At 38.8% G+C, this 11903-nt stretch overlaps 1 protein-coding gene across 1 annotated transcript; it reads left to right on the forward strand.

Moving 5' to 3' along the window:
- Positions 1-1163: 1163 nt before the first annotated feature.
- LOC129923310 (coiled-coil domain-containing protein 1-like) lies at positions 1164-11589 on the forward strand. Its single transcript, XM_056013584.1, has 4 exons — positions 1164-1170; positions 2961-3023; positions 3264-3541; positions 11518-11589. The coding sequence occupies exons 1-4, from the start codon at positions 1164-1166 to the stop codon at positions 11587-11589; spliced, it is 420 nt and encodes a 139-aa protein (XP_055869559.1).
- The last annotated feature ends 314 nt before the right edge of the window (positions 11590-11903 follow it).

Here is an 11903-nt window from a genome sequence, read left to right on the forward strand (position 1 = left end):
AATTTAAATGCAGTCCCGAATACAAGCGCATACGGCAAGAGATTAATTTAAATGGGAGTCGGTTGATAACGTATTTGTCAGCGTAAGTAGCTATAATCATCATTGTGATAATCATCATTGTGATAATCATCATTGTAATAATCATCATTGTGGCTCAACTGAGGCCCTAAACTTGCAGTCTTACAGCTATCATCAGGGAAGGACTATGGTAGCTATAGCGATAGCTGAGTATCTATTGCCTGTTCATTAAGTAAATACAATAAAGTTAGTACATCTTTTAGACCAATCGGAAGTATGTTGTAAACCCAGTAAGACTGTTTTATTTGTCCCTTATTGAAATTCATTGTTACTACAAGGACTATTTTTTTTCATAAAAAGAAAAAAAGAAAAGAAAACTATTGTTGATATTTAAAAAAGCAAAACATAACGGAAGGCAGATACTAAGAGCAGACAACGAATAGTACGTCTTTTCTCTTATCAGCCTGTTATTGAATAGATTACCTCCTCTTGTCTCGTTCAAACTATCCGACATAGACATATATATTTATTTATGTCTATGCTATCCGATAAGAAATTAACTCCCCCTGAGATGTCGTAATATTTGTCCTCTTACAAATGAAAAATATTGTCTAGGAATTCGCGTGTGTGTTTAATAAGAATATAGAAGAAGAGACAGAGAGAGAGAGAGAGAGTTATGGAGAAAGAGAAAGAGAGGAAAAGAAGAGGTATCGAAGAAAAGATAGAGTGAGAGAGAGAAGGAACTTGATAGAATGAAAAATTAGAGAGAGAGAGAGAGAGACAAACTGAAGCTATTTAAGATGAGAGGAGGCTCGTGCTGAGAAGTAAAAAAAACAAGAAACTTAATTAAATTTGGGAACACAAAAACAAAAAAACAAAAAAAAAAAAACAGAAAATGGTAAGTGCACTATTTCTTGTACTTTTAAAGGTCGATTCCCCCCAGAACAAGTTCATCTTTTATAGACATGTATAACTCCGCAAGAATCACTTTGTAATTAAATGGAGCAGAAGACCATTAGGCAGTTTGCAGCTTTAATGCTATAACTCATCCCATCCATGTGCCTTTGAACTGTAGTGTTGCTTAAAGAAATTCGTTTCATAATTTCAGATGTAGGTTTATGTAAAACAGTTTTAAAACTACTTCAATGGCTGGTGAAATTTAATGTTTTATCTAAAGTGTTTTCCGTATTTGGCTATAGGTAAAGAAATCTTGTAAGACGCTCTCAAACCACCTTCTATATGATGTTGAAGAAAGTTTTTGTGGGTCTATTCTGAACTTTATCCTCCAGTGTAATCTGCTTCATATAGTCATTAAAAAGGCACTTAGACAACCGCTTATTTAACAAGGAAATAAATACCTAATCAACGCTGTTAAATCTAGATTTCTTTCTGTTAAAGATGTAGACACAATTAACTATTTAAATAACTATTGAAATGAAATACAATTTTACATTTGAATAGCGGAGATAAATATTTATAACTAAGGTACAAACCTTTATACGTGTTTGAAATTAACGGGTGTGAAAATTAAAGTCATGACTTGCTTAAATAAAATCCACTATCGTAGACCCCCATGGACATCTCATAGACCCCCAATTTACTTTTTCACTTTCATAGACCCCCTGGAAGTCTTCGTAGACCCCTGGGGGTCTATATAGAACACTTTGGGAATCACTGAATGTAGAGCTTTGAGCCAGCTAGCCCAAACAAGATTCCTGTATTCGGAAACAATAATCAAGTTATAGTTTTTTATCATTTTATTTTTTAGTTTCGGCAGCTTGTTTTAAACAATGGACAAGTTAACATTTACATAGTTGCCACAGTTTGATTCTAATAAGTCCCTTACAGTACATTTAACATTAAGGAATAATGGACATTCCAAATACATGTGTTTCTCATTATCAGCATTTTCAGGACGGCATAATTTACATTTACGGTCATTTGCCCTTTTTCTAACCATAGGGGTCATCCCAAAGATAAGTATATAACTTATCTCTCTAGCTTTTGGTGGGATATGTTTGCTGTGCAGGTTTATGACCATGACTAGGATAACTGTAGTCCATACTTACTGAAAATTAATGTTCGATTTTTCACATTTTTAAGAGTACAAATAAAAGGAATAGAATAACTTCTAAGTAATTTACATATTTTCATGTTTCATAAAAAAAAACTTTTGGTTTTAGTTATTATTATTATTATTATTATAGCTTTTATATAGCGCTACTTTCATGCTTATAGCATGCTCAGAGCGCTTTGGTCCAATCTCATTTGAGGACCAGTGGGTGGGGGGGAGGGGGTATCTAGGAGTTGGTTTTCCGTGCTGCCTTTAGGCGCTCAGTAAACGCAACTCTGCCCGAGTCGGGTGTCGAACCTCGAGCCCTCTTCTAGGTAGCCAAGTTCAAGCGCACTTAGCCTCTCGACCACGTTGTGACTAATAAAAAAAAAAAAGGACATTCCGTGCTTATATCAACAGAGGTAACGGAACAATAAGATCTTATCACTTTCATTGACTTAACTATTTTAAAAATATGGATTTACTTTTTTTTGGTTTCAACTGAAATATTTGTACTGTTGGAAAACAAATGGGATGAACTCTTGGTAGTCAAACACTTTAGCGTCCAGTGCAACGAGTTTAGTGGTACTAAAATGTAGACATTCGTTTATACATTGTTTATATCTGTCATAGTTTTAAAAAGTTTAGATGACTTTGATGATGAATTTGATGACGATTTAATGATCTTTGATGATGAATTTGATGATGACTTTGATGATGACTTAGATGATGACTTTGATGATGACTTTGATGATGATTTTGTTGATGACTTTAATAACGATTTAATGATCTTTGATGATGACTTAGATAATGACTTAGATGATGACTTTGATGATCTTTGATGATGACTTTGATGATGACTTTGATGATGACTTTGATGATGACTTAGATAATGACTTAGATGATGACTTAGATGATGACTTTGATGATAACTCTGATGATGACTTAGATGGTGACTTAGATGATGACTTTGATGATAACTCTGATGATGACTTAGATGATGACTTTGATGATAACTTTGATGATAACTTAGATACTGACTTAGATGATGACTTTGATGATGACTTAGATGATGACTTACATGATGACTTACATGATGACTTAGATGATGACTTTGATGATAACTCTGATGATGACTTAGATGATGACTTAGATGATGACTTTGATGATAACTCTGATGATGATGACTTAGATGATGACTTTGATGATAACTTAGATGATGACTTAGATGATGACTTTGATGATGACTTTGATGATAACTCTGATGATGACTTAGATGATGACTTTGATGATGACTTAGGTGATGACTTAGGTGATGACTCTGATGATGACTTAGGGGATGACTTTGATGGTAACTCTGATGATGACTTTGATGATGACTTAGATAATGACTTTCATGTATTATGCAGAGGCAGCCTTAGCAGTAGGTGGATTCCTGGGCGAGTGTCACTAGAGGGTCATACAGGATTCGTAACTGTAGCTTATATATACCATATCGCATTTCTCACTGCTCTTTTCACATCTAATGCAACACATGTAGGTCTTATCATTGCAATTTACTTATTCATAATAGCCGTAATACCTTATCCGTAATAGCTTATTCATAACAGCTTATCCATATTTTATCTGCAATAGCGTATCGGTAATATCCATAATGGCTTATCCGTAATAGCTTATCCTCAATACCTTATCCGCAATAGCTTATCCTCAATATCTTATCCGTAATAACTTATTTATAACAGCTTATCCATAATACTTTATCTGTAATAGCGTATTCATAATATGGATGAATGACAGTCTTCCTATTGTTGGGGCCGCACTCTCAGACTCGAGACTCAAGGCGGTTTCCCCACTCTCAGACTCGAGACTCAAGGCGGTTGCTCCACTCTGAGACTCGAGACTCAAGGCGGTTGCCCCACTCTCAGACTCGAGACTCAAGGCGGTTGCCCCACTCTCAGACTCGAGACTCAAGGCGGTTGCCACACTCTCAAACACGAGACTCAAGGCGGTTGCCACACTCTCAGACTTGAGACTCAAGGCGGTTGCCACACTCTCAGACTTGAGACTCAAGGCGGTTGCCACACTCTCAGACTTGAGACTCAAAGCGGTTGCCCCACTTTAAGACTCGAGACTCAAGGCGGTTGCCCCACTTTCAGACTTGAGACTCAAGGCGGTTGCCCCACTCTCAAACACGAGACTCAAGGCCGTTGCCCCACTCTGAGACTCGAGACTCAAGGCGGTTGCCACACTCTCAAACTCGAGACTCAAGGCGGTTGCCCCACTCTCAGACTCGAGACTCAAGGCGGTTGCCCCACTCTCAGACTCGAGACTCAAGGCGGTTGCTCCACTCTAAGACTCGAGACTCAAGGCGGTTGCCACACTCTAAGACTCGAGACTCAAGGCGGTTGCCCCACTCTAAGACTCGAGACTCAAGGCGGTTGCCCCACTCTCAGACTCGAGACTCAATGCGGTTGCCCCACTCTCAGACTCGAGACTCAAGGCGGTTGCCACACTCTCAGACTCGAGACTCAAGGCGGTTGCCACACTCTCAGACTCGAGACTCAAGGCGGTTGCCACACTCAGACTTGAGACTCAAGGCGGTTGCCACACTCTCAGACTTGAGACTCAAGGCGGTTGCCACACTCTCAGACTTGAGACTCAAGGCGGTTGCCCCACTCTGAGACTCGATACTCAAGGCGGTTGCCACACTCTCAGACTCAAGACAAGGCGGTTGCCCCAATCGCTGCCGCCTAATGCCGCATCAATGTTCTTCAGTGTGTGTTTTGCAAACCAGTTGTTTCCTTTGACCAAATTGGAAAGAGTCGAGAACCTCTGAGCAGAAATAAAGAAAAAACGCGGGAAGGGAGGAGAGGAGGGACCTTATGACGACACTCCTTCGCCCTACGCCTCTGAGGTATTCTGGGACTTGTGTGGAAGTATAAGAGGTTTCCTTACTTCCTAACAATCTAGCTATGGTGGACAAGTTTCTACGTACTTAATGTCCTTGTTGGATAAGAGTTCTATAGCAAGACAGAGTTCTCATCTAGACGTCATCAAAACAACAACAATGAAACTTTATCAGCAAGCGACCAAAAAAACAACAACATAATTTTCAAAAAGGGGGAGGGGAGAAAATTAAAAAAGCTTGAGCCGTTAAGAAGTACAGGTGAAAGGTCAGAGGTCACTGGTAAGAGGTGAGATGAAGAGCTGTTAGTCATACTGGTGCAGACGTAACTCAGTGCAAGCTAAGAAGACTGAACTTGACTTCAAGGACATCTACAGCAGCGGTTCCCAAACTTTTTCCCTCAACGGAACACTTCGCACAATCTGAGTATTTAACGGAACACTTTGCTTTATTTATTTTACAAACCTTATATTAACTCACCGTCTGTCTGTTTGTCTGTCTGTATGGTAAAATATATGTACACTTTATTTCTTCGACATTGATCGCGGATTAGGCTGAAATTTCCACAATTATTTCTTCACCTGACAACACAATTACAATTACCAAAAAAAAAAAAAACCACCAATTAGTTATTTAACTATTGGTAATAAATTATTTATAAACTTTATTATATTATTTTACCATTATTCGTCTGGCTGTGCAACCGGGACCACGACGGTGCGAAAGATGTGCATTTAGCAAAACATTTGGACCAGTCGTGTTGTTAAATTTGTAATAGATTTAAAATTGAGACTAATAATAGAAAAGCATTTATACAAATAAATTTTAAAAGAAGGGAACGACCTGAATTTGAACTTGTCGGCTAAAGCTTTATGAGATTTATCGAGCCAACGCGGTAACCACTCAGCTAGCGAAATTTCTATGAACATGGAAGATTGTAAAGTTATCTATTGTTTCTATTTTAAGTTTGTGTTTACTAAGCCTGAGACTGCAGCCTAATATAAAGGAAAATTCAGCTTATACTACCACTTCAGTCAAGTACTGTTCCTTTCCCTTGTTTGAGATACCAAACAAACTAATTGGTTATTGTTTTTTTTAATTGATTCTTGTGTTGTAAGGTAAAAGAACTAATTTTGCGAAATTACAGCTTGATCCGAGATTGGGTGTTGGAGAAATACAAACTTTTTACCAATTTTAACACTATGTCGGTCGGTTGTGGACCCGGGGCCACGACTGTACGGAAGAGGAGCATGCAATATTTCCTTGAGTTATTATCTTCTCCGAAGGCCATAAATAGGAAGCACTGAGATTGTTGCCACTCCAAGGATAAACGCATATAAATAAAATACAATATTTCGCTTCTTTTACTACTGAAATACTAAAAACTACACACATATATATCCCACAAACTACCTTTCCGCATATACTAGAACGTACATAATACCTACATACATATACATATACATATGCCCACAAGTGTTTATATATACATTCACCAATATACACATTTTCCTTTACCGTATCATCCATTACATTTCCCCGAAGTTCTCTAGTTCAAGGTCTACAATTTTCTTATCTTCTTATCTTATATAATACAGACGTTACTTCAAAAAGAAGATGATTACGTCCTACGCGTCATGCATTTAGTCAACCATTGACTTAAATTCTGCCAAGTCACTGGTTTTCCTGGCTAGCTCAGGCAACCCATTCCATGCTCTAATAGCACTAGGGAAGAAGGAGTATTTGTACAAATTTGTCCTAGCATATGGGACGAGGAATGTGCCTTTATCTTTGTGTCTTTCAGAGCATTTTATTAAATTTTGTTTTTGTATTTGAAGATTATGGTTCAGTGTTTTATGTATGATTGCTTCTTTACTTTTGAGTCTTCTGTCCTGAAGGCTGTATAAATTTAGTGCTTTTACTAAAGGTGTTACTCTAGTCAAATATGAATATTCTTTTGTTATGAATCTTTGTCTAAACATAATCGCTTCACTGTTTATTGAGACAAACCTTTTTTTCTTGAGTAGAGTCTCTTCACTTTGCAGAACTTACAGACGATTCAAAAATGGTATTTCATTGGCGGGTGGTACTATTTGTGATGATCAGACTTGCCGGGGATTATATTATCAAACTTGGTAACTCAATGAAGTGAAGAAAGAAACATCTCTCTGTATTTTCTTTCAAACTTCTTTAATAATACTTCTTCAACTTTCACATAAAATTAACTTCTCAATTTTGACAACTTGACTTGATACTTCATAAATAAAACTTAAAGATACATGAAACTTCACTTAGTATAACTTCAACTTCAACTCCAAATAATATAACTTCAGATAATATTACTTCAACTAATAAAACTTTAATTAAATGGACCTGCTAATATCACAAAACTTAACTAAACCTTTACTAAGAGAAGACTTTCCCTTAATTTATACCTTTCTTAATCGTACATTCCAGAATCATGGAAACTTCTCCCCTAATTATTTTAGTAACTTTGACCTTCTAGAAGCTGACGTGTGCATTTTTTTCCCCTTAACCTCTTTCTTTGATTGGATACCTAAAATTAACTTGTTTACGCTGGACACTTGCACTGGTTTGACCTCGCTTCTAGAAACTGGTCGAAATAGGTCACAGACTCGACTCGTGACACTATTCACCTAAACCAGCATAATCGTAAGCTGTTTGTTGTACACGTTTCAGGCTGTTGAAGATAATCTACTTCCTAGTCCTAACGGCACCTTCGATAGGGGTCACGGAGGTCACGGTCCAAACCTCCTGCAGGATGAAGGGGATGGCAGCGGGCAGGGTTTGAGCCCGGGGCAATCGAGACGAATGAACAACAGTCCAGAGCGCATACCGCACGACCAGGCAGCCATCTTGTCGTTGAAAAAGATTCTGAAAGATACAATATAATTTTGCGCATCGTCTCCTAAGTTTAGATCGGTGGTTCCCTAAATGTTCCGCGGAACCCTAGTGTTCCTCAAGGTCTGAATAGGTGTTCCACGAACAACTGAAATAATGAACTAGTAGGCCACCACGTTATTAATCTCTCTAAAAAATAAGCAAAGTATTCTGCTAAATACTCAGAATGTGAAAAGTGTTCCGTAAAGGAAAAAGTTAGGCCTCCTGAGTCCGACCACTGGGTACCTGACGCTTGGTACCTGACGCTGGGTACCTGACGCTGGGTACCTGACGCTTGGTACCTGACGCTTGGTACCTGACACTGGGTACCTGACGCTTGGTACCTGACGCTGGGTACCTGACGCTGGGTACCTGACGCTGGGTACCTGTCGCCTGACACTAGTTGGGGAAAGTAATGGCGGTTAGTCTGTTGTACTGGCCTAATGATAACGTCGCTTGTTAGCCGTTGTCCGAAGTAGCAGATGGCCCATAGTTAGCGAGGTCTGAAAGAGGAACTGTACTTTTACTCTCTCTCTCTCTCTTCACCTTCTTTCCATGCTCATTTCTTTCTTTCTCCTCACATCCACCTGACCAAGGTCTCAATGTTGAAACCTGAAGTCAACACGACCTTAACAGTTCAAGCGATTCATCTCATATTCCGTGATTACAGAACGCCCGGTAACGACAGACCTGCAGCCAAGTTCATTTCATCCAATGCATTCTTCTTTATCTCCAAGAGAATGCTTTTGAAATTATGAGTTCATGAATATTTCTCAACATTCTGAGCTGTTGATGTTTCAAGGGGATTAATCAGGTGGAGAAAATTGTTAGAAATTAATGTTGGTAGATCTTGTTCTTGTTCTATTAGAATTTTTGTTCTTTTAAAGAATATGAAATCTTAGCGAACTTATCAATGGGGTCAGTGTTTCTCAAACTTTTGAGAAAACTTATCAGTTTTAAGTGTCTTTATTTCACCTTAATATGCACACAATCGATGTCACATTAACACTCATTTTGTTTTCTTTCGCAAGTATCACATTAATTATTCCAAATTAGTACATTCAAATACTAAATTAGGACTCTTAAAATACAAAGTAGCAAATCTCTGTTTTGAAGACTATTAACCAACCACATTATAAAACATTTACTAATCTAACCATATGACTGTCAGTTGCAATAAAAACATTTATGTCTGCTATGCAGTTGTATAGTTCAGTAGGGCTTAAAGCCATCATTCAGTTGTTTGATACTTTCCTAGAACATAATAAAAGTCTTCAAAAACAAAGAAGATATTACTATTTAAAGTATCACTTATCATCAACAGAAAAAATTACACTTTTTTGTGTGAAAAAAAAATTAAGGGAAATTTTCCATGATAAATAACTTTTTTACTGATTATATAATGCTACATTACCAATACCAGGCAGCTGAAGTCTTAGAATTGGTCAGCTTGTGTGTGTGTGTGTGTACTGTATCGCTATGAACTGTTTTGTCATTCGTATGTAAAAAGCCTTAGTGTTCTAAATAAGGTTATTACAATCATGTTGTTCCACTGCAAGTCTATGTCTGTGATCATAAAAATGTAAAAAAAGCAATTCTTTTTATAAGAGAGTACTATTTTAAAAGGGGTCAATCATTTTAAAAAATCATTTGGGAGGTGTAATTGTTTATAATTAATTTTGTTCTTGTGGAGGCCCGCTCCTTTCGATGTTTTTCTATTTTTACGTATTAAATACGAATATCGTGTCTATGTATAATTAGGATTATGGTCTCATTAAATAGAAATTTTAACAAGACAATCATGACAAGGATAAAAAGAAAACCTAAGAAGGCCGTGCTTTTTTTTTTGGCTTAGATTTTAATTTTCTGGATATGGTGGTCGACCACATTTCTCAGTTCCTCCTCTAGTCTCTCCGCCGTCTTTTCTTTGCCTATCATCCAGACATTTGCCCTTGTCATCCAGACCAGTTGTCTGTATGTTGCGGCAATTATGTTGCCGAGGATGTCCGCCTCCCTACTCCTGGCTGCCGGAATCTGGTTTGTCGTGATGGCCCTGTCCACGTCCACCGGCACCCCAGTGCTCCCGGACAGTAGCCTTCACAGGGTGTTTTTTGCTGCTTGGACGACGGGGCATCTTAAGAAAAGGTGCCCCTCATCTTCCAGTTCTCCGGTCCTGCACATTTTGCACGGTTGCTTTGTGCCTTTTCTCTCCGAGGTCGGGGTCATGTTGAGGATCAAACGGTAGGCGACCTCCCGTGACCTCGGAGAGATGTGTTTGTTGTGCAGGTTTCTGAAGGCCGTCTGGTAGTCTACGTCTCCATTATGCCATTTAATGCGTTTTTGGAGGGGTGTTGCTTGCTGCCGTATGAGTGTTGTGTATATTTCTTTTGTTTTGTGTATGTGTTGGCTGTTGTCTTTAATGCTCCTAATGACTGCTTCGTGAAAAGGTGTTGTGTATGTGTTTGAGTAGTGTGGGTGAGTGTTCTGTATTAGTATCAGCTTCTGGAGACGTAGACCGATTAGGTAGATGGCAAAACCGTTCTGTTCCGGCACCCTGGCCAGTTGCCCCACGTACTTGAGCCTCAGAGCCCGAATTTTAGTTGCGAGGTCTTGCAGTCCTATGCCGCCGTTATGTTTGTGTTGTATTAGTGTTGTGTGTTTTACGTTAGCTATTGTGTTCTTAAAAATAAAGCTGCGAGTGATTTTGTTTAGTGTTGGTATGAACTGTGGTGGGGGTTCTGTTGTGGTTGCTTGATAGATGACTTTGGGGAGTATTAGTGTGTTGTATATGTGGGCTCTACCAAAGATTGTCATACCTATGTGTTTGTATTTATCTAGTGTCTTTTGTGCTCTTTGGATGATGAGTGTGTCCCATGTTTCACTATGTGGTATGCAGGGGTTTGGCGTTCACGTGATCCCGCATATCTTTAGGGTCTTTCCGCCTTGTAGGCTTTCGGGGAAATCTTTTCTGTGTTTCCATTTGCCTACTCCCATTATGGCGGATTTCCCTAAATTTATTTTGGAACCACTGGCTTGGCCGTATTTTTAAAAATGTTGTATTATGTTCGTTATGTCGTTTGTGTGTGTGTCATGCGGAAAGTGTTGTCGTCTGCGTATGCTTGTATTTTGATGGTGGTTTGGTCGCCCGGGACTGCTAGGCCTTTTATTGTTGTGTCCTCCCTAATCTTTTGTAGGAGGGGTTCTATACATAATGTGTATAGTGTGGGGGAGAGGGGGCAGCCCTGTCTAACTGATCGCTCCACAGGGAATGGGTTAGACAAGGTGAGGTTCACTAGTACGCTGCTCTGTGGGTCAGCGTACATTAGCTTAATCCACTTTATTATTTTGTTTCCTGTGCTGTTTGTTTTCAAGAATTTTGAATAGCAAGTTGTCTACTCTATCGAATGCCTTCTCCTGATCGATGGTCAGACTACTAGTTGTGTGTTTTTTATGTCTGCGTATGTTATGATGTCGCGTATGCGGTGGTTCATTGTATCTATGTTTCTTCCTGGTGTGCTGCAGTGTTGGTTTGGGTGTAGTTTGTTCGCTAGTGTTTTGGCTAGGATTTTGTAGTCTTTGTGAGAAGGGAGATGGGTCTGTAGTTGTTTATTGATGTTGGGTTGTTTTTGTCTTTCTCTAGCACAGTGATGTAAGCCTCACTGAAGAGATGCGGAAGTTTGCCATTTTCTTGTGCATTATTAAAAATTGTTAAAAGGATAGGGCCTATAAGGGGCAGAAAGGCTTTGTAGAATTCCGCTGTTAGGCCGTCTGGTCCGGATGTTTTATCGTTTTGAAGGCTGTTGACTGCTTTCTCTATGTCGCGGAGTGTGAGTAGTGTGTCTATTGCGGTTTTGTCTTCTTCTTTTAGTTGTTTGCAAAATTTTAGTGTTTCATTTTGTGCCTCTGCGTCTGTTTTTTCTTTCGTGTAAATGCTTTGGAAGTGTTGTTTGAATGCCTCAGCTATATTTGTATTATCTTCTTGTGTGTTGCCTAGTGTGTCTGTTATTTTATCTATGTTGCGTTTTC

The sequence above is a fragment of the Biomphalaria glabrata genome, chromosome 16, assembly GCF_947242115.1.
Source record: "Biomphalaria glabrata chromosome 16, xgBioGlab47.1, whole genome shotgun sequence".
In the NCBI taxonomy this organism is placed as follows: Eukaryota; Metazoa; Mollusca; class Gastropoda; family Planorbidae; genus Biomphalaria; species Biomphalaria glabrata.